Source organism: Symphodus melops (assembly GCF_947650265.1).
Source record: "Symphodus melops genome assembly, chromosome: 7".
Classification (NCBI taxonomy): Eukaryota; Metazoa; Chordata; class Actinopteri; order Labriformes; family Labridae; genus Symphodus; species Symphodus melops.
Window position 1 is genome coordinate 21,219,742 of NC_136697.1, and position 21,983 is coordinate 21,241,724.

Consider the following 21,983-nt stretch of genomic DNA (forward strand, 5'->3'; position numbering starts at 1 on the left):
GTGCGTGCGTGTGTGTGTGTGTCACAAAAATCTATTTACCATCCTTTATGTGCCCTTAAACATTCAACACTGTTGGGCCCGATTGTCTTCACATCTGTCGAAGCTCAGGCATCAGTGGTCATGTGTGGAAAACAAACCCCAGGCGAGCTCGACTATCTCGCTTTTGGGGGGCAGAGACCGAGGGGTTCCTGAAACTGAACTGTGCCAGCTATCCTCCCTCTTCCTCCTCCTCCTCAGAGCCATTCATGAAGCTGGCATTCAGACGGGGGAAGAAGGAGGAGAGGGGTTTGGCTGGTGGGCAGCAGAGGAGAAGACAGTAATGCAACTCCCCGCCCCTCCTCTCTTAAGGAGGAAGTGAACAGCTTCTATTTTGTCTTTTCATTCTCGCTCAGACAGCGAGAGAGAGGGAAGGAGGAACACACAAACACACACACAGAGAGAGACAGTCAGTCACGCCCTGTCTGTTTCGAGACCACATCCTGTTCTGCTGCAGCCGTCAACTGTGTCAAAGATCAGGCTACGGATATGTAGGTTTGTATATTTCCTGGCGAGGAACCATTCGACAACTCCATACCGCGGATGTTTATTTAAGCCTCTCGTCTTTTCCCTGTCAGTGCTGCACTGTGGCTGCCTCAAGTGAAGATTTGGTATTCACGCTTAAAGTCTGTCTTTAGGATCGAGTTATCCGTGTGTTTAACTGGTGCTGTTGTGGTCCCACCTGCACCACACACACACACACACACACACACCAGAGGCCTTTAGATGGAGGTCTTAATCCAATAAACCATTCATCCATAGACCGGGAGCCGCACTTTGTTTCTGCAGCCAAATCAATAACAGCCCACAGGGGAGCCAGACTGTAAAGTGGGGCATTAAAAGGAATACACTTTTTTTTTTATAATTAACACAGCACTGTGAAATGACACGACTGAGTTCAGTTTCAGAAAGGACTTTATATCCTTCGTCTTTTAGTTACATAGAGCGCCTATAAGTACGTCTCACATCGCTGGGAGTTGAAGTCTTTCACGTTCTTAAAAAAAAAAAAAAAAGACATAAGATGAGTTTTCTAACCCTCCTCTTAGTAGTTATGCTTCGTGACTTTGTACCTAACGTTCTTACTTTTAGTGCTTACTGTTACTGAGACAACCAATCAAAACAATCCCCTCCCTAGATGCCTGTTATAAAAAATAAAATAAAAACTTCTCGTCGATTATTCTCAACATATGTTCTGTCAATCCATCCTTTAACAAAGACGAAAACAAGAAGTATTCAAAGAGAGCAGGTGAAGAGACGGCTGACAGCTGGACAGTTAGACAAACAGGTGACAGAGGTAAGCAGGAAGGAAGAAGAGGAGACAGGCAGACAGCCAAAGAGACAAACAGACAGCATGTGACTGTCTGTGTGCGTGCGTGCGTGCGTGTGTGTGTGTGTGTGTGTGTGTGTGTGCGGTCACACACACACACCTGTTCCTCCCTCTTTCCAAACACAAAACAGAAAGAACAGAACCAGACAAGCACACTGATAAGCATCAGCCAGACTAGTCATAACCCCCCCCCCCCCACACACACACACACACGTACACACACAGACTGATAAGGATACGTTCACTCCTAAATTGCTTTGGCATCAGGCCTCGGGCACATTTTTGGTGCCACATGGGCACGCTGTCTAGACAGTCATCACATGCACGTCATACACGTTGAGCTGCTTCATCCACAACCACAGCTTGTCAGCCATTTTACATGTAACACACTACGGACTAGATGGCCAATAGCCAATAGGACCCGGGGGGATCTATCCATCTGTCCACCTGCTGGAGCTTCACCATTGACAGGAGTTAAATTTGGAAAGCAGCTCTTTACGATCCTTCACAGAAAATGACGTCTCTTCAGACTCTCTCGATCAATTTCTCTATTCATCTCTCTCCCTCCCCCCCCGTCCTCTGTTTCTCATGTTTCACAGTCGAATCCCAGGCGGCACTTTTCAGTCTATATTCACAGCAGTACATGAGCTGGGTTGTATTAATGTTACCTCATGAATGGACAAACCGTCTGCCTGGGATACACCGAGCAGGCAAAGACAACCCACATCCACCAACATGTTGAAGAGGGGACGGTTAAACCCTCGACCAAAGGAAGAAAAGGTCTATTACACAGAGCGATGTCTCAATCTCGTTCCTTATCAAGGATGACCAAGAACATTAACAAGTATTCACATTTCAGACGGGAAAACTTGTTGGCATTTTCATCCAATCAATTAAAATAGTCCACAACAATCAGAACGCCTGTCAATCAAACGTTTTATTCTTAAAATATAAAATCACTATTTCGTTGTGCTGTAATCTTCCCTGAGCTGTCGAGTTCCACTTCAGACGCAGCTTTGGCTCCATGACTCGGTGACTTCTGTGTGAAGTCGTTCTAATTATCACAGAGACGATTAGTGTTGATCTGTTAGCTCGAAAATGAAACCATGACGCCTCTGATTGTTCATCGTTTACGTACCCGCTGCTTTTTCACTTCTGAAACACAAATATCTTCTTTCCACATTTAAATTAAAATCTGTTTGGAGTCTAGGAAGACAAACTATTCCGAGACATGCGTTTGATCTCTGGAACTTGAGACGCAAATCTGTCACCCGCTTTGTGATTTAGAGATCAATAATGCCGGGCGTAATTGGAACTTAATGAAACATTACTCACATGTGTTGCTGTCACTGTGAGCGGGCCCCGTCTCTGCGTCAGAGGCTCCAAATAACGCTTCGTGGTTAACGGTCGTGGACCGAGGATAAGGCGAAACATAGGACGGTTTTAAGGTTTAAAAGAGCAGGTTTATTAATGTTCACCTTGACACGAAGCAAAACAAGCAAGTATAAAAATGTGGCCAAAGGTGTTCAGCTACTTCATGAGCATCATATAGAAGGAAATGGCAGCGTGTTTGAGTCAGTGAAGGGCATTTAGAAATCATTCATGTGGAGGAGACGCGTACGAGCTGCGTGTACATGTGCAGCTTACTGTCTCCGGCAGAGCAGCTCGGAGTGCGTGTTGCTCCACTTTCCTTCCCCAGAGTCTGCAGGAGTGTTAATTACCTAAGCTGTCGGGGCTCACCTATGTGTGTCAACCAGGATGAGACTGAGACACACACACACACACACACACAGAGATATAGACGTACTCGTAAATCAACAGATATCCCTTAATAAAAAATAAATACATTTTAAAAAATGCAGCGACCATCAACCAGCAGAGTGGGAGGGATGGAGAGAATGACGTTTCTTTCACGGCGAGCACAAACACGCACACAGACGCACTCGACTCTCCCAGGAGGAAACATCGACTGAAAATGAGGCCAGTGGGCTCGAGTCTTGTCTGCGTATGACTGTACGCATCATCACTCCAGTTTTCTCTCGACCAGTGAGTGTGCTTCAGCATCTTTAAAAAAAAAAAAAAAAAAAAAAACCCAAAGAGAAAGAGAAAGTGTGCTGCTATGAGACGCAGGTTGGAGGTTGGGTTCCTGGTTTTAAATCAGATATTAGGAAGAGAAACACACAGACCGCAACTCAACTGCCCGGGATTTCTATATAAGGGAACTCGGCTCACTTTGGCAATGCTGAAAACAAGTCGGGAGTGCTTGGAGACGGGGAAAGTGAGAGAGCTGCAGGGAGAGGATGAGCGTTGCTAAGCAGAATGAAAGCTGAGAGAGGCTGACAGCAAGCCAGCAATGCTCTGCTATCAGCACGGAGAGAAAACACAAAATGGAGACACCGCCCAACCCCGCTGTCTTTGCAACGAATTACACAGCATCCACTGAAATGCATCATCACAATATACGCTGCATCCTGCCTCTTCAAGCATTTTTTGAGCTACGTGCTGGCAACCCGCTCTGGTCATAGACCTGATGGGTAGAACATGTTGCTGCGTCCCTTTAAGGAGTCTGAGATCATGTGGCTTTGCTGCTCAAATACTGGAGTGTTGAAATGATGCCGTTCGAATGCAGGAGTTGGCCTCGGCTTAAACCTGACTGTGCGGGCTCTAGTATGCAGTCGTTATTGATCGGCGGTTTGTTTACTTCTTCCTCAGCATGGGAGCAGGAAGCTGCTCTGCTGTAATGGGGAATACTGCAGCAAATGTCAACGCTCGCTTGGTCCTCGCCGTCTGCAACCAGGCCAGAGGAGGAGGGAAATAAGATTGTGCAAGACAGACTGAAGGGTGGAGAAAGGCTGAAGGTAAAGGGAAGGGAGGGGGGGAGGGGGGGGGGTGACCTATGATACAGTAGCAGTCCTACAAAGAGAAGGCTCCACCTGGCCGAAACGCCCCAGAGGTCTAAGTCTATCACAGACACACGGAAGGAGAGACAGTTGGATCCAGCCCCGGGTCCTCTGACTCTCTGCTCTCATCCATATTACATGCAGGAGCTTGTTTGAAGCCTCGACTGCTCGTCGTTGCATGGGCAGCTTGGCTTTGCTGTCCGGGCCCCTCGGGGCTTGCCTGTCTCTCCCACACACACACACACACACACACACGCACGCACGCAAACAATCACACACAGCTCCAGTAATGCAAATCCATCAACTAGCATGACTCTCACTCTCTCACTCTCTCTCTCTCTCAGACCTTTGCTTGCTACTTTCACAAAAGCTTGTGAGCTGCAGAACTCACTGGATTTTGATCAGTAAACTCCAAATTATTGAGTGAACAACGTTAACTTAACCCTCACACATACACAAATCTCTGTGTTCAGAGGTGGAGATTCATGAAGCATGCTTAATGTAATAATAATAATAGGAACACACACCAGAATCTTTGGCAGGTGTATTTTAAAGTCCTTAAACACTTGATCAGCGGACCTCCGTCATTAAAGCGGTGACTGTCTGAGGCGGGCCTCACAGCAGCTCGGGTTAAGCGTGGCCGGGTTTGGTAAATGTCATTATGGTTGAGTCAGAGCTGTAAGTGAACACACCTGGGCGTAGATCAAACACAGCAGGATGGTGATAAATCTCTGTCCTGGCTCCACGGTGACGCGGACGAGTTGAGAGCAGACTGCAGTGCTGATGGAGCACTGTGACTCACGCTGCAGGATAGGGTTGGCGTGGTGACGGGAGGAAGTGGCTCACGGTCGCAGTGATTGCGTCTCGTGTGTCTGGCTGTGTTTTGACCCATTTGACTTCCTTTTATCTTGGAACTGTGGACTGTGTCATCTGCACAGCATCCCATAATACTCTGTGTGTGTGTGTGTGTGTGTGTGTGTGTGTGTGTGTCTGTCTGTCTGTCTAAGTGTGTCAGAGGACACAAGGACAACATTTTGAATTATTAAGATTCAAAATTTCAAGCAGGACATCTTTTGAACTTTCACTGAGCAGGAACAAGAGCCAGTAATAATAAGCAGCTGACAGCGAAGGCGGTTTCGCCAAAGTTTAACCGTCATTCCGCTCGAGGCTAGACTTCTTCCCCCCGACGTGAGTCAGACTTGTGAAGAACTACTGTACATGTGGCATCATTTTGAGATCAGGATGTGTCTCAGCTGTGAAACCTTTGATCGTGATGACACAGAACATGTCTGACATTACCAGGCTGTTTGTCATAGGAACCGGTTCAAATGCAGCCAGATGGTGAAACCACAAGGCAGCGCTTCACTTTATCTCAATACTAGGATAGAGCCCTTGGCGATGCGGCTGAGCCACGCCATTAGCGAGGCTATTTCGAAATGAGGGAGAAAAAAAAAATGCAAAGCAAGCTTCTTTCTCAACACGACTTGAACCGCCCGTCCACGATGCTCGGGCACACTTAAGATGTACTTCACTTAGTTTGCATGCAGGGATGCTGAGGAGCACTCACCAGTCTCAAGACATGCAATCTGATGCACTGTAGCTGAAGTATACTCCGATAGAAGTACACACAATACATTCAATGTAAGCCATTTGGTAATTAATGCATCTGGAGGTCAACCACGTTGAGCTTTTCCAGGTTTTAGTTCATGATTTGGAGAGGTGCAGAGATCCACCTCTGAAAATCCAGAGGGATGTTGTCTTCTATTTACAGGATCTTGGTGAGCCGGTTTTGGACCCCTGAGGGGCATGAGGCGAAGACGACTGCATGTTTGCATGTGTGTGTGTGTTTGTCTGCCTTAAAGAAGTAGAAGAGAGATGGATGATTCCCCTGAGTGGCAGCACTGCACAGCTGGGAATAAGCTGCAAGATAAACACATCAGCATTTGGCAGGGAAGAGCAGTGGCAGGGAGATATGAAGGACCAGGGAGAAAAAGAAAAAAAAAAAAAAAAACACAAAATGTCACTTGTTTCACCTTCACTAATGTGCTCTGATTCTGAGCTGCAATCTTTACAGCTTCGCCCTGAGCAACATCATGTCAGGCCCCACGGTGAGATAAAGATTTACAGGGTAGAGAGGCCGCCAGCAGTGGAAGGCAAAGAAACAGTTGGGAGGGTGTTTGATGTTAGTGGAGCAAAGGTGAGACCGCAAATAAAAGACTTTCAGGGCAGGCAAGCAATCACCACCGAGCTCGGCAAGTCAGCATCTCGTACTGGTTTGCCAAGCATTTTTTTTTTTTTTTTTTTTTTTTTTGCTTTTATCTTGTGCGCAGGCTGAAGGTCAAAACTAGCCTGGGCCACAGCAGTGTTTTACTTTGCTGACACTGTTGAGTGCAATAAACTACGAGCTGGCAACCTTATTTAAAACCAACAAAAAAACACCAAACAGCCTCTTCCATATGGAAATGACAAGCCATTACCAAACAAGTAAATAAATGGATGGCAAAGTGGAGAGACGGGGATTCCTTTAATCGTGCAGGCCAACTATTTCCCCCCTGATTTTTCTGTTTGCATCATGAATAATTGATCAGTGTAGTGGCTGGGCTTAATGTGTTGTAGATGTGCCGGGTGGCAGCCCAGCGGGGACTCATGACACGCCTTTGATATCCCGTGTTTATCTCCCTGTCTGGGAGACGGTGGCTGTGTGAGAAAATATGACAGAGCGGGAGTCTAAGTGCCTATATGGTGTGTAATGTGTGTTCATCTGCCGTGTGTTCTGCTGCTCCTATGGAAAGCTCCGTCACTGGGTCTCTCCATTTATATCTTCATTAATCACCGTTCCCACCGGGGGGGAAGGAGCACAGAGGAGTCTTTCAAATGCAAACGTAGCACGCTCTCTCTGCTTGCACACAACACGCAGAGGCTGGCAGCGTCCCACAGCCTCTTTACAGTACGCCTCCCTCGCCTCCGACTCCCTGCCCCCAACACACACACACAACCTGTTTGTCTGACTGTCTCCCAGGGAGACCAGACAGTGGACACTCAATCTTCTCATCAACACGCCGATTCATTAATACCGAGACTCTTCATTATTCTGCTCTCGTGCGACACGCTCCTCGGCCACGTTGCCGCGTTCTCGTCTTTACAGTCGTGTTTGAACTCGTAGCCCATTATATCCCCCTCTCTTCCACGACATCTCTCGCTACTCATTTTCCTACAGCAAACTGGTCGAGCGCCCTGAGGGGAGAGAGAGAGCCCAAGCGGAGTGAACACGCAAAGCAGGCTGTCAAAGCCGGGGCCCTTTCATAGCCCGCAGGACGTTTTGCGGTGGGAGGTGGCTTAGCCTGTTTGTTTAGTCTATGAGATAATTGGCAGACGTGGCGGAGGCTCCACTGTATCTGGACAGGAACTATCTGCAGCCTGCTGCTGGGGCTTCAAGCGCGCATCAGTCCGAATGCAGACCATTATCTCCTTCTTCTTTTTTTTTTTCCTTCTGGTGGCGGTGTGAGAAAAAGAGTCAGGGCTCAGTAAACTGTTAAAAAAAAAAAAAAGAACAGCAGAACAGGCTGCTGCTGTGGTTGGAAATTGCAACCCACCAACATAATATGTTTTTTAACGTGGGGTTGTAGTTCACATGGACAGCTTGTGATCTGACACACAACATATCCAAAAGGTAAATAAAGTTGTGACCGTTATTGATTGTTGGTTCTAAAAGGGGAAAACATGATTTGTTTCCGTTTCAAAAAAAAAAAACACTGAAGTAATGACTTTGGCTTCCCTCCAGTTAGCTGCAATGCTGTTATGGAGCTGTGATACTGGCACTGACCTGATGGTGACATACCAGAGGCCCCTCTGCTCAACCCCTCCTATCTTGTGGGGCCCCATTTAGCTCTTTACAAGAGACAGAAAACACCGGCCAAGCCGCAGCCTGTTGTGCTCAGGAAACAGTCTCCCACATCAGCGCTAAGACGGGCACATATAGACCGTCGTTTACTCTGGGACAGCGTTCAAAGAAAGCTGCTGTGTGTTTAGCACAAGTGGATAATTGTTCTTTGGGAAATGCAAAGACATACACGCAGACATAGCAACATATGAATGGCGGGGTGGGAGGCAAAGGAGGGAGAAATGTGAGCTAGCCTGCGTGTGATTGGACGACCGAGAGGGGCTGTTCCAGGCTAGATTTGTGGTTCAGCTCAGGTCTTGTGGAGGTTAATTTTCAACTCTGGGAAAAAAATGGACCTCGGGCCCAACTTTCTGCAGCACGTAGTCTGTGTCCTGGAAGACGGCCAAAGTGTGGAGCAGTTTGTGACCAGAACCGAGCAGAAGCAGACCGTCCTGTCTCGTCTTCTTCCTGTTAAAACTGTCGCCGTTACCTCAAATGCTCAACTGCCTCCCCTCGGGGGACGTTGGGTTTCTGACCACTCCTACAGATTTTTTTTTTTTTTTTTTTTTACTGTGCTTGTCTGACGCTGTTACCGTCTGTCTGTCTGGCTGCCTGTCTGAGTTACAAAAATGTAGACAGGCAAGAGCAGAAGGAGAACTGAGGTGAACTTTGGAGAGTGATGCACATGGCTGAACACAGACAGGAACTTATGCAACAGCAGCTGTGGTCCCTGTAACTTCTTCTTCGTCTTCTTCTTCTGCCTTCCTCTCAGAACCATTCTCTCCCTCTGCTCAGTGTCCGTGTCGCCCGACAACTAGCCACCATCCATCAAGGTCGAAGACCCGATCAATAGCCACCGGCTTCCCTCTCATCCTGGCTCACAGACAAACACAAGTGGTCTTATGGCTTATGTAACGATCGACTTATCGGGTCGTTTGGTTGCTTATTTTGTTACTGTCCGTTGATTGGGGCCCAGGGTGTATTGACTGTTAACAGACACACGTGGGCAACAGCCGAACCGTCTCAGCTGGAAGGAAAGAAACGATAGCGAGGGGAAGTGTGGTAAAGGGAAGGCTGTAAGTCAGGGAGCTGTACCCGAGAAAAGCAGGCACACAGGAAGATTGATGTCAAGATGGAGGGAGAGGAAGAAGGTGGAGGAAGAGATGGCCGAGGCAGCGCAGTAAACGATTAGCAAGCCGGCCAAAATCCAATTAGATACAGGCCAGGAGAATGACTGACAGACAGCTCAGGAGACAGCCAGCTGCACTGGTCTGTGGTAATGAAGTCACTGGTTTCCAAATAGCAAATAGAGGAAGCCAGAGAGATGCAGCTGTCTGCCGTCTGCGCCGCAGCCGCTGTGTCAACCCAGCCAGCGAGACAGACAGAGGGAGGCTGTTCTCCCCGTCTGACACTTTTTGACTCAGGGCCAGCACAACCTGACAAATAAGGCTGAGGCAAATCAGGAACACACAGCTATGTTCACTATGCTGTTCTGCTGGCCAGGACAGGAAATGCGTTTCAAAGAGTAGGTCATGATGTTCTTTCTCGTTTCACAACAGCTTCCTTAGAACTACAAGAAAAAAATTAAGAACAGCTCATGACTCCTGTTGATCAATCCAACAGCACTGCAGACAGTACGGGGGGGGGGGGGGGGGCTGTTGAAATACCATGTAAACATCCAGTGAAGGTTAAAAAAAAAAGAGAGAAAAAAAAAGAAAAAACAACATGATAATCAATGAAAATGTGCTACTTCACATCTCATTGAGTAAACAAAGGACTCCTGTTATATGACGACACATGATGGAGTCACAAGGGGGAAGTACAAGTGTCTATCACCTCCCCTGTAGGCAAAGTGAACTCATAGTCTGTCAGATACTTAAGTAACTCTTGAGACAACTTGTTGCTGTCTGTTGGTGGCGTCTGTCTAGCGAGCTCTATTTACACAGCGGGGATCAGTAGACAGGGTATCAATGCCTTTCGGCACAGAGCAGCGTTTAAAGAGAGCGAGTCCTGTAACTGCACCTTTACAAACCAAACACTCCCAACAGGATATGGAACTATCGGAGAAGGGGGGGGGGGGGGGGGGGGGGGGGGGGGGGAGAAAAAAAAAACTTCCAGAAAGCTCACTTGTTCGAGTCTCTTCCCTTTTAGAGGTCCGGGGTGAAACTATGAACTGCTTGTAAACGTGCGCATTGACACTGTGTGTAAAGAAGGGCCATAGGGAAAAGGGGTCTGTGGCGGGGGTGGGGGGGGGGTTACACCAACACACAGGGCTGAGCCATCTTTCTAAAGAAGCGTGTGTGACTACAAGCTGTCTGGCTGGCCCCAGAGCAACATCCAATGGGATGTGGAAAATATGAGTCACACAGCCGGTGCAGTGGAGGCGGCTGAACACCGAGAGTCTGGAGGATGTTCAGGGTGAGAGACATGTCCGTCTGCCTCACTTCCTGTTTGGTCAAACGCGCGCTTTCATTCCACACACAAACAGAAAGTGGTCGAACTTGGGAGAGAGAGTGTCCCGGACACTTTGTTCTCTGCCAACTGGCCTTTCACACAACCTTACAGCCACTCGGGTTCGGAGTGTGTGTCGTCCCACACTCCCTTCATGCCAAAAGCACCTGCTTCCTGCAGACAGGAAGGCAACCGTGTTTTCCAGGAATTTGGCCACTTTATGACTTTACGTGCCACTGTCTACAAAAGCGTCACTGTCTTTACTTCTATTACCTCGAAGACACAATTCCCCCCCCACCCCCCAAAAAAGAAAGAAATAAACGAGGTAAAATATGATCATAGATGTCAAACAAAAAAGGGCAGAGAAGAGAAATCGTCCCCACAGAGAGAGAGAGAGGACAGCGCCTGGAAGTGTGGTGAGACACTGGAGCCTGCTAAAGTGTGAGACAAAGATGTGTCATCGAGCTGCCACTTACCACCTTATTACACACACAGAGGTTGGCAATGTCTCACACATAAACACGATAAAGAGTAGAGGACTCATCACCCCCCCCCCTTTAGATTTTTTTTTTGTAGCCTAAGCGTTTGTGTCTGTTTTGTGTTCATTGTTGTTCGACAATGTCTGACGCTGCCGTTGTCCTCGGTGGTTTGACAGTGTCAACATCTGTACGGGGGTGCACACTTTGAAAACCAAGACAGGGGAAAAGACAGAGGACAGTTGGGAAGAGGCGAGACGGGAATGCGGTGGAGACACGAGACGAAACGGCAGACGGTATTTCCGGCACACTCACCGGCCAAGTCGAGCAGAAAGCGATGCATTTTCCACACTCAGGTACACACAAACTGAATATGTGCATCTTGGGTTTTCTCTTTACACGTACATTGAACACACACTGTAACCATTTCGCATGACCTGCTGCACTACCATCACAAATGAATCTGGAGAGGAAGTGGGGGTAGTACAATGTGTGCTCGCTCATTTAACCCGGTGTTTATTTATTTTTTACTCAATCTAACAAAAAGCACAACCACGTGTTCGACCATAAAACAACACAAAGTGCGGTCGGCTGTGATCAGAGGGCGGTCCAGAGACATTCAACCAATGCTGTGGTACAACTGCAGCTGTTTCCCACGACTGAATGCTGACTTTGACTCGCTACGCCTGTGGCTCTCATACTCGCACTACAATGACAATGTCTTTTATACACGACAAGGGAAAGAAAAAAAAAAAAAAAAAAAAAAAAGAATAGCTATGATCATTCATCATAGGCAGTAACTCATTTGGAAGCAGTATTTCGTGATGCCATTTTCCCGGTCGTGCCACGAAGCTAATTCACTTTCAGATTTGTTTTCCCCCTGGAGGTAAAACAGTCGTGAATTATGTTAATCTTCCACTCAAGAAAAGTGTCACACTGCCTCGGGGCCACTTTCTTATTTCAACAAGTTTCGTATTTTGTCTGGATTGCTGAGAAAGTTGGAGCATGAAAAAACACTTCCCTTTCAGAAGAACACAGTCGACAATTCCTTTTAGCCTTTTTTTAAGTTTTTTTTTAACTGTTCTAATCTGTGGCGTGCTTTGGTGAGTTTTAATTTTCAGAAAGATAAACAATGATTAACTGCTGTCATTAAGTTTAAAGAGAAGTTAAAAGGGCTGCTCCTGGGCCTTTTTTTATTGGCCTTTTGTTCTGTGACATTCCCAGTGACCTCCAGGTGACCCGAGTGGATAAATGATGCACTTCCCCTTCAGCTGTGGCCAGCTGGCCTAACCTCGTCTGATCCGACCTGACCGGGCAGATGTCCCCACCTGTCTCAGGCCTCTTTCACACATACTAGGTCAACACTGGTTTAAGAAAACAGCCGCCATGACTTAGTCCAGCCAAACGTGCTGAATATACAGAATGTGGGACGGGGTCATGAAGAAGGACCGAGCCAGCGAGCTAGTTTCAGAGTGCTCTTAACAGGTTGACGATATACAACATTCGCTTTTCAGGAAAGACAGACAAAGAGACATGTAATAGTGAGAGATTCTCTTACTTTGTCTAGCGACCTCTTGAGTTTGTAGTGGAACTTTTCTTTGACCTCGTCGAGATGCTGTTTGAGCTTGGGCTCCTCAGATGTGCCTTGGTACTTCCTGGCGAGCTGCAGGTAGCAGGGCCACTTGGCCGAGTCAAAGCCCCAGTGGCAGGTTCTCTTATCGGGCGACTTGTGTGAATGCATGACGAACTTCTGTGGCGAAAAGAGCAACTGGCACTCGATGCACTGGATGCAGGGGGCCTCGGGCTGGGTGTAGAACTGGGGCACGAAGAGACCCTGGCACTTCCCCAAACACTGGTGCTCCACCTGGAAGCTGGCCTCGCTCTCCTTCAGCAGGCCGTGGTTCGACAGCTTCCCGCTGGGGTCAGCGGGCAGAGCCGCCCCGGGACGCAGAAGAGCGTTGCACAACCGCTGCGCATCCGTCAGCGTGATGAGGCCGCAGGAAGGCGCGTTGAACGGCAGAATCCCCAGCACCTTGAGGATGTGCAGCTGCTCGGCGTCACAGCGCGAGCAGTAAACGTAGAGCTCGTCGCACACGGTGTTGATCTGCTGCAGCGAGAAGTCGCGGAGCACAGAGTTGAGCACCTGGGGCAGGCAGAGACGCTTCTCTCCTCCGACAACAAAACAGGAGATAGACTCTCCTTCCAGCAGCGAGTGGGTGAGTTCAGTGGAGCTGTCGCAGGGGACCAGCAGAGGGCCCCCTCCGAGAACAGGAGGGGAAGGCAGGGGGGGCAGGCCGGCCGCGGAGTGCTCATGGCCAGTACGGGCTGAGAAGGCAGCTGGGCCCCCCAAGGAGCTCTGACTGCTCAGGGTGAATTGAGCCAGTGTGTGTTTGAGCCCAGGGCTCAGGTCCAGGGCTTTAGCAGAGCCCACCACGTGCAGTTCAGCCCGGCCCTCCACGTCCATGTCGGAGTCGTGGTGCATATCCTCCATCTGCTCCCTCTTCACCTTTGGAGTTTTGGGCAGGGACTCTAAACTGCGACGCTTCAGGTTGATCTCTGCCATCACTCGCTTCTTGATTGGCGCATCCTCTAGCCGCTCTCTGTAAAGCCGTTTCATGTTGCCTTTGAATGAGGTCAAGTCTTTGAAAGGGGTTTTCAAACTGGTCTGGGTGCTGGCCATGTCTAAGTACTGGGTAATTGTTGCTTGCGTCTACTGACTGAGTTCTTGTATTCCTCTGAGTCTTTTTTTTTTCTCTCCTCGAGTCTTTTCAAATAACACAAATCTTCTGGTAGTTAGACACATGCATGATGATAACTGAAGTTAAGATCTGTCATATGTTCTGATCCGCTACCTGAAGATGAGGGAGGGAGGGAAAAAAAGGAATTTAGAAAACAGATAATTGGCAGAAAAATCATTCAGGAACATCTTAACTACAGCTGATCAACTTCTTGAATAAATAAACTGATGGAAAATTAAATATCCATAAGGAGTGTAAATGTTTTATAGCAGCTGTCCCAGCAGGGGGGAGGTGGGGGGGGGGGGGGGGTGCTAGAGAGGTCAATGGCTGTTTGCATGGACCACTAAACCAAATGGCCATTACCATACTTCACACAAACACAAGGCTTTTTCAGCCCTTGTAATTGAACCCCATGGGATTTTTTCACATGTAGGTTTTTTTGTTTGTTTGTTTACCACAGGTTTGAGAAACAAACTCTCCGACACAGGCTGAGAATTCAAACAAGTGAAACCAGTTGACCAGACATGACAGGCCAAGTGAAATCCCCCCCTCTCTCCCATCACATTGTCCATGCAAGGCTCATACAATGGCCAAGAAAACATGGTCACTTTGCAAATGAAAGTGCCCTTCTCCTCCACGTCTGCTTACCCCATGCTGACCCCATCAGCTCCACCAAAAAACAATTGATAAAAGCTTTAACAGCAGTCGCCCCCCCCCCCCCCCCCCCCCCCACACACACACACTCCTAATCCTCTCACAGCTTGACATGCAGCAGTGTGGAAAGCGGTGTTTCCCCTCCTTCTTTCCACTCACGTGCGCAACTGCGGAATAACTAAATCAACATTAAGGGATAAATAACGCGAAGCCGCTAACGCCAATTCACAACGCCATGTCGGTGATAATGGCTCCTGCTGCTGCAGTGTGCCACCGCGAGGAACGCAACGATTTTGGCTCGAAAACACAACATTTAGGCTGCAGTGTGTGACGCTTAACATGTAAGGGAGAATGCGTTTCGTTCGTTGCTCTACAATGAACGAGGTTTGCGGAAAGAACATATTTCGGTCAGGGTTACCATGAAGGATGCATTTGCATGCCTTCGCTTATTTCGGTATCCCGTCTTTTTTTTTTTTTCCTACCGGCAGAAAAGCTGCAGCGAAGCAAAGCCCGAGATCTATTCCGACGCGGTTGACGCTTAATGGGCGTTTAACAGGAGACATAACCTCGGGTTGATAGAGGAGATAAAGGGGGGGTTGGGATAGATCAGGTGCTGCAGAGATATTTGGGGTTGGGGGGGTCGCAGCAGTTTTTTTTTCCCCCAAACAGGACTTCGCTTAGGTTGCATAGACCTCCAACCGGGTCTCTCTCATGGATGGCGGTCAAGCACCACCCTGCTTTACAAAAAAAAAAAAAAAACCTGCCAAAACATTCATAGCTTCTCACAAATATCTCTCACTTCTGTTATCCTTTCTACGCTGCTGCAAGGACATCGCTTATAATACAGCTCCTGCTCTGCTACATCCTCAGCACCCCCCCCCCCCTTCCTCCTCCTCCTCCTCAGCAGTCTGCAAACTGTACCTCGCCTCCTCTGCTGGCTCGCCACGACGGCACTGGTATGCAGACAGCGCTGATAATGACATTCACTGTCTACACTACAGTCTGGTCTGGGAAGGCACCACGGTCGAGCGTTATTACGCACACACCGACATGGAGGGCACGGTGGGGGGGTTAAACTGTCACACAAATACACAAGTACAGAGCCTGTCCGATAAAACCCCCAAAGGGTCAAATCGCTTCTAACAAGACATTGAATATTACGCATTTGAATTTAACATGAATAAAAACGCTACAAAAAAATAATGTATGACATGCGACATGAAGGTAGACGTAAAGCTGAAGTGTGCGTAATCTTCTGGAAAGACAACAAAAAAATAGCTATTTATTGTCTTTCAACTGGGTGACACTAATAAGGCTAGCTAGCTTAGCTACGTCCAGTTTATACCCCGGCACAGTGGGCTAGGAAGCAAGCTAACTTATCCAAAGAAATGAGAGCGATAATTGAAAAAAAAAAAAAACACACTAACATACCTCGTCTCACAAAACGCACGGGTGGGAAGGGGGCTTGGAAGTAGTACAAATGAGCCAGTAAAACATCCTCAAAGGTCGTCCTGTCCTGTCCCGTTATAGTAAGTGATTAAAGCTGGCTAACCGAGAGGACCGAGAGAGCGCTAACATTCACAGCAGGCTAACCCCCAGATAGAGAGCCATACAGCAGGCTAAATCCTGTTAGCAGCGCCCCCTCCTCCTCTTCCTCCTCTCCGTCCGCTGCGACTCAACACGGGGATTCAAAAGTCAAGCTTTAACGCGCCGGGATCCTAGCGTTGTTTAAAAAGAACAGCTCCGTGTCTTTTACGTGTCATTATTCATGGTTGTAATGGTGTAAAACACTTGCCTGAACGCTGCGTGTTGTAGCTCGGTCCTCACTCGCCCGTGGTCCTCTCCGTACTAGAAAAGCCTGGCGGACCGTCAACAAGATGCAGCTCGAGGTTCCACTACAGCCCCGTCACGTCACGCTGCACACGGGCGGAGAGGCGGAGACGTCACTCGGCTGACGGAAACTATGCGGGGGTGTCTCTCGTCTGCCTGCCTCCCTGTCTGTCTGTCTGTCTGTCTCGCTCTCTGTCTGTCAGTCTGGCTGTCTGTCTGTCTGTCTGTCTCGCACTGCCTGAGAAGGATTTGTTTCCTCCAGCTGTAGTTAAAGCCGAGAGCGGAGCGAGAGGTGGAAATAGATGTGAACAGAAAGCCGAAGCTGGAGTCCAGCAGGGACTTTTCAGAGGTTATTCACCAACCACAGTAACTCTCTACTGGAGGCTACATTTGATTTATTTTTCCAGTTATGAAGATTTCACATTCTTTAGATTTGACCAATTAAGAGATGGATGAATTTTGAGATATTTAATTAAAACTAGCACTACTGTAGAGTGGAACGCATGTATACGTATGCAGGCTATTTATAGAGGCATGTATTAGTCTGAAGGATTGACCTATTTAAATCAAACAGTTAAGTGGTTTAATGATCAACTTTAGAAGCCTACTTTACTTATTTCCAATTCATGATTCTTTACTGTATTTTCCACTAAATGATATGCCCCACACACCCCTTCATATAAGTTCACATAAATAATTAGTTTCATTGTGGATTCGATTTAAAAAAAAAAAAAGTAAAATACTATGCATTAGCCTGTATAGTCTAATTACATAGGTAAAGCTGCATATCAGTTTAAATATTTAAAATTAAATTATCAGCTTCATCATTATAGTGACATACACATTCATGTATTAGTAATTATTATCCAATGAAATGTTAATGAATCTCACATTGACCAGTTTGCACAATCAGTGATTTTTTGTTGTTGCATGAATGCTTTCAACTCTACAGTACTGCTAGTTGTAGTTAAATATCTCAACATTCATCCATCACTTAGTCATATCTAAAAACTGTTAAATCTTAGAATATTTCTTGAAGCCTTTTTTTTGTACAGTTTTAACATAAATGTCGCCATTACATTTATTGTACAAGAGTTAGCCTGAGCTAATTTACATCTCCAGTCCCTCAGCAGGTTTTCATGTTCCAGCCCTTTTTTTCCTGCATCATTCAGTTTTATTGACATGCTCTGGTTGACTCTTAGTAACGGCATAAACTGACATGACAGCATCTTTATCTCTCTTTCTCCTTCTCTTTTTTTTTTGGCTTTTCATCAACTTTGTGTAAACGAGTACAAACTGACACTGGGCAAAATGAAAGCTCTTACTTCTCCCTTTACTCCCATCCCCTCCCCCCGTCTCTTTTTATGAACCTATCTTCTGAAAAAAAAAAAAAAAAGGTCAAGAGGTCATTCAGCCGTCTATTGTGTTGTCAGTGACAGTGAGAGTTAATAAAAATCTGAGTATGAGCAGGTCAATAATGTGATTTTCTGAGTTATAGATCATTCATGCTCCTCTTCGGGAGGTTGATTCCTTCAGCAATGTCTTCTGAATCAAATCTAATTTATCTTCCAGCTGGAATCGTAATCTGAAAAAGGTTATCATGCCCTGTCTGCATTTGCAGTTTTTCTTTTTTTCAGCTGGTGTGCACTCTGCTTGACTGACCCACAGTCTGATGTCACACGTCTGTTGGAGCACACAGGCTTGATAAAGCTTTGATAAACAACACGGTCGGCTGTTTCTCTGCAGCCTCTCCCTCTCCCTTTCTCTGGCTCGCTCTCTGACAGCAAGGTCAGCAGTTGTATTATGAGAGCAGATGTGCGTACACCCTGTCCAGCCCCCGAGAACAACAAGAGGGACATTGATTTTCCTGTAATAACATCACTCTTTGTATTGCAGGGACTAAATTAATCTCATACCTGCTGTATTGTGACCAACACTGATTGTTCATTAGAGCTAAAGCACCAAGCTAAAGGAGGAGGCTTTGTGTTAGCATTAGCAGTGGCGCTTTCACCGACTAACAGCACATTGATAAGACCAGACTCAGTCTAAGTGTTATTGGACTCAGTGCTAAGTGGACCCTGGGGGCAGACACCTCACAGAGTCGTTTTCATACATCGTGTCTGGGATCAATGGGGAATATTGGAATATGTTCGTGACTGTTCAGTGGATGTAACTGTAATTTGGAGTAATGATGCTTGAGGAAGAGCTGCTCAGATGTCGCACACCTTATTTTGAATTTCCCTTGGGATCAATAAACTATCTATCTATCTATCTATCTATCTATCTATCTATCTATCTATCTATCTATCTATCATCATCTACAGTGGAATATAAATAAAGTTGTTATTATTATAAGAACAAGAAGAATGCGTCTTCGAGGATGTTGTGTGGCTCTTGTTCAGAATGTGAACCATTCTGTCCTGAGATCAATCTGAGAACTTATAGGACATGGACAAATAATACAATGAAAATCAATGGGACAGAAGAATGGGACAAAAGCTGTATCACATTGAATATATTGACATAATGTCAGGGAGTGTGTTGTTCAGTAAACCGTGGCCCATTTCTCATACTAAATATCACCAGATTATGAGAAGATTTTTGTGATTTTTCTACTTAGCAAGAGTAGTGTGAGTGACCCTTTCACATGATTATTTTTTGCTGAACAATAAAGAGAGTTGTAAAAAAAACTCAGACGTCATTTATTCAGCATTCTTCGTGGCGAGATGTTTGTGCTGTCTGTGATTTGTATCCTTCAAATCTTGTACAAGTGAGCAATGTCAATATGATTGTTAAATGGGTGACCAACCCAATACCTCAATGACTGGATGTAATATCACACAGCAGGTGTCTTTGATGACATTCACAGATGAGATGATGTGTTATTGATCATCGTTAACCTCCTTACACACGCTCAAATATTAGGTTATGAGCTACAGCTTCTTTTTTTAAAACCTTCTTCTACCTTTTCCCTATTTTGGTCAAATGACTCGACAAAAGGGAAAAAGTGACAGATTAAGATAAAGAAAGAAGATGATAAGACAAAAGATAAACAATGTACAGCCGTACCAAATGTTATTGTTCCTGTTATGAATGGCCCATGAAAGATTAAACTAAGAGCAGAGACAACGTTTTGATGAATGAATATTAGATGGAGAATGAAGGAAAAATAAATAAATGAGAAAAAACAGTAAATGTGTGTTATTTAGGAAGTGGTGACATCATGTGATCTGTAGTGTCAAAGCAGTGTATTTGCATTAAAAAAAAATACTATATTTTCTTAATAATATATTAAATTCATTAAAAATGTATTTATTTAATTTATTTAGGGGGATGTATGCCTTATCTTGACTATAGCACAGGATAGCTTAAGAAATCAGGAGAGAGAAAGTGAGGAATGATTTGCAGGAAAGGTGCCACAGGATGGATTTCAAACCGGGCCGTCTGCTCTGTACATGGGCTGTGGGTAAAATCTATGTTTAGGGTTAAAGACTTGTCCTATCTTTGTATTGTATGTTATTTCGTGAAGTCTTGCACACACACACACACGCACACACACACACACAAAAGCCAAAAACATGAGCTGTGCAGAGATACAAAAACAAAAACCCAGCAGTGGTTGAAACTGTGCAGAAAAACAAAATGTGTCAGACATCGACATCATGAAGGGGACTTCCAAATGCTTCTACCAGACAGAAAACTTAAAAACAATTTAGGTAGCAGTGCTTGTATGATTAACTAAAGATTTGATTAATTTGACATTGTAGAGCATGAAGGGATTTCATTTCTATTAAAAAAAAATGTTTCAGGCATTTTTAAAAGGTTTTCTTCTGTTCCTATAAAACAATTAATTAAATTAATTACTGCAACTATTCTGTCAACTGTAAGCCCCATTCATTCATACACAACATGGGGGTGTTTCTGAAGAATGTATTGGATCTCTAAGTACTTCTATGCTATTATTACAATCACTCACGCAGCAGGCTCAATTACAAACTACCTTTCAGAGAAAGCGGTACAGGTATATTAACCTCGAGTTGTTTCTATTACTCAGTATACAGTCAAGAGCAAACAATAATGTAGTGTGAAAGCGTGTCGACGGTGCCGATAGATGCACCTCAAACTGCAGTGTGTTTTACTAAAGGATTGCATTTAGTAGCAAGTATGATTCTTCTTGCAGCTTAATTAATCCCTTCAGGGATGGAATGAAACACCCAACAAGATAAGAGCAATTAAAACAGGATGTTTTTCAGATCCTCCTCCGTTTTAACATCATTAATTATACAAGGTTATTCTTCCCTGTGTCTTCCACAAGGTGATGTGGAGCCACAGTGCCTGGGGAGGTGTGCCTCCTATTCTCCACCTCAGAGGGCACAGGAACAATGTCAAACACACCATCGTGGGAATACAGAATTATGCAAAGACATTTATCCTCGTCCTGCGTGCGGCTGTGCTGTTTTTGTCTCGCACAGGCGTACAAGGGGAGTCATTTTCCACAAAATCAGCTTCAATTGAGACAATATACAATGGTTTAGTGGTGCAGGATGTCACATAAGCCTCACACAATGGGTCTCTATCCACCATTGTGCGAATTATTGCAGAGCGCAAATCAATGTTTAATATTTCTGACACATCATCATTTCCACGACCCCCGTTTCATTCACCTCTAAACGCTCAGTGCTGTGTGGAGCCGAGGGGGAGCAATGGTGTCAATGACCTTTTAACCCCCAGGCGAGCCGAGAGTCTTCTGAAAAAGCCACGTAGGAGTCACATGACCAGCATTTACACACGCACACACAAACACAGGCAGCTCGGTAGGAAAAGCTCAAGCTTAACGACTCAAGCCTAATTGCCCTTTTTCTCCAGAGAGGGTCTCAGAGCTCCGGTCTGCTCTCAGCAGTAAAACTATCAGAGACCTGATGGTACCAGTCTGTACAGAAGGCATCACATTTTTTAAACTCCTAATCAAATCTTTTAAAATCTTTCCAAGTATGCATATGTCACATTCACTCTGATCCCGGCTGATTTGTATCATTTAGTATTGGAGGGATTGCATTACAAATCTCTGCAGACTTCCATATTGCCCAAAGAATGAAGCGTACTCATTTTTGACATTTGTTCCTTGAACCTCCTATGAGGTACATTTGTTTTTTTCCCAGGGAAAAACATTTAATCAGTGGATACGTTCTCATTCGACATTTTTTCAGACAATTCTGATTGCCTATAAATGTATTCCTGATTATTGTACTGACTTGTCAACAAGTACACAGATTCACAGTGTAACTGACGGTGAAAAAATGCCATCAAAATAAAGCAACCAACATTTCACTGCTTTGGCAAACAAGTACACATCCTCAAAAAGATCTCCACCAGTGTTTGCAGTGAACTTTAAATGTGTATTACAAGTAACAGTTTTCATTTGAAATCGCAGCGATCCTCCCTGTTAAATAGATGAAGCTTTAGTGACACATTTCCCATATTGCAAGTCAAGAGCAGTTTAAAATAAGAACTTGTAATCGTTCATCTTCTAAGAGTCATACCTATTCTCTACTGCTCGTCAACTATGAAACAGCTTAAACTCCAGATAACCCTGGTGATGTCACTATGACATCATCATGGTTATGTTAAAGTCTTGCTCCATACATTACAGTAATCTTTACACTTCTTTTTTTTAACAAAGCTGAACAGCTT

General features: G+C 45.7%; 1 protein-coding gene across 1 annotated transcript in view; it reads right to left on the minus strand.

Annotated features, from left to right (window-relative positions):
- The window catches only part of skila (SKI-like proto-oncogene a), a 23,648-nt gene extending 7,138 nt beyond the window's left edge, over nucleotides 1-16,510 (minus strand). The window contains exons 1-2 of the mRNA XM_079348879.1: nucleotides 16,258-16,510; nucleotides 12,604-13,922 (exon numbers count right to left, since the gene is read on the minus strand). Coding sequence (XP_079205005.1) covers nucleotides 12,604-13,750 — 1,147 coding nt within the window. The 5' untranslated portion in view covers nucleotides 13,751-13,922; nucleotides 16,258-16,510. The remainder of the gene's footprint in view (nucleotides 1-12,603; nucleotides 13,923-16,257) is intronic.
- Between the last annotated feature and the right edge of the window lie 5,473 nt (nucleotides 16,511-21,983).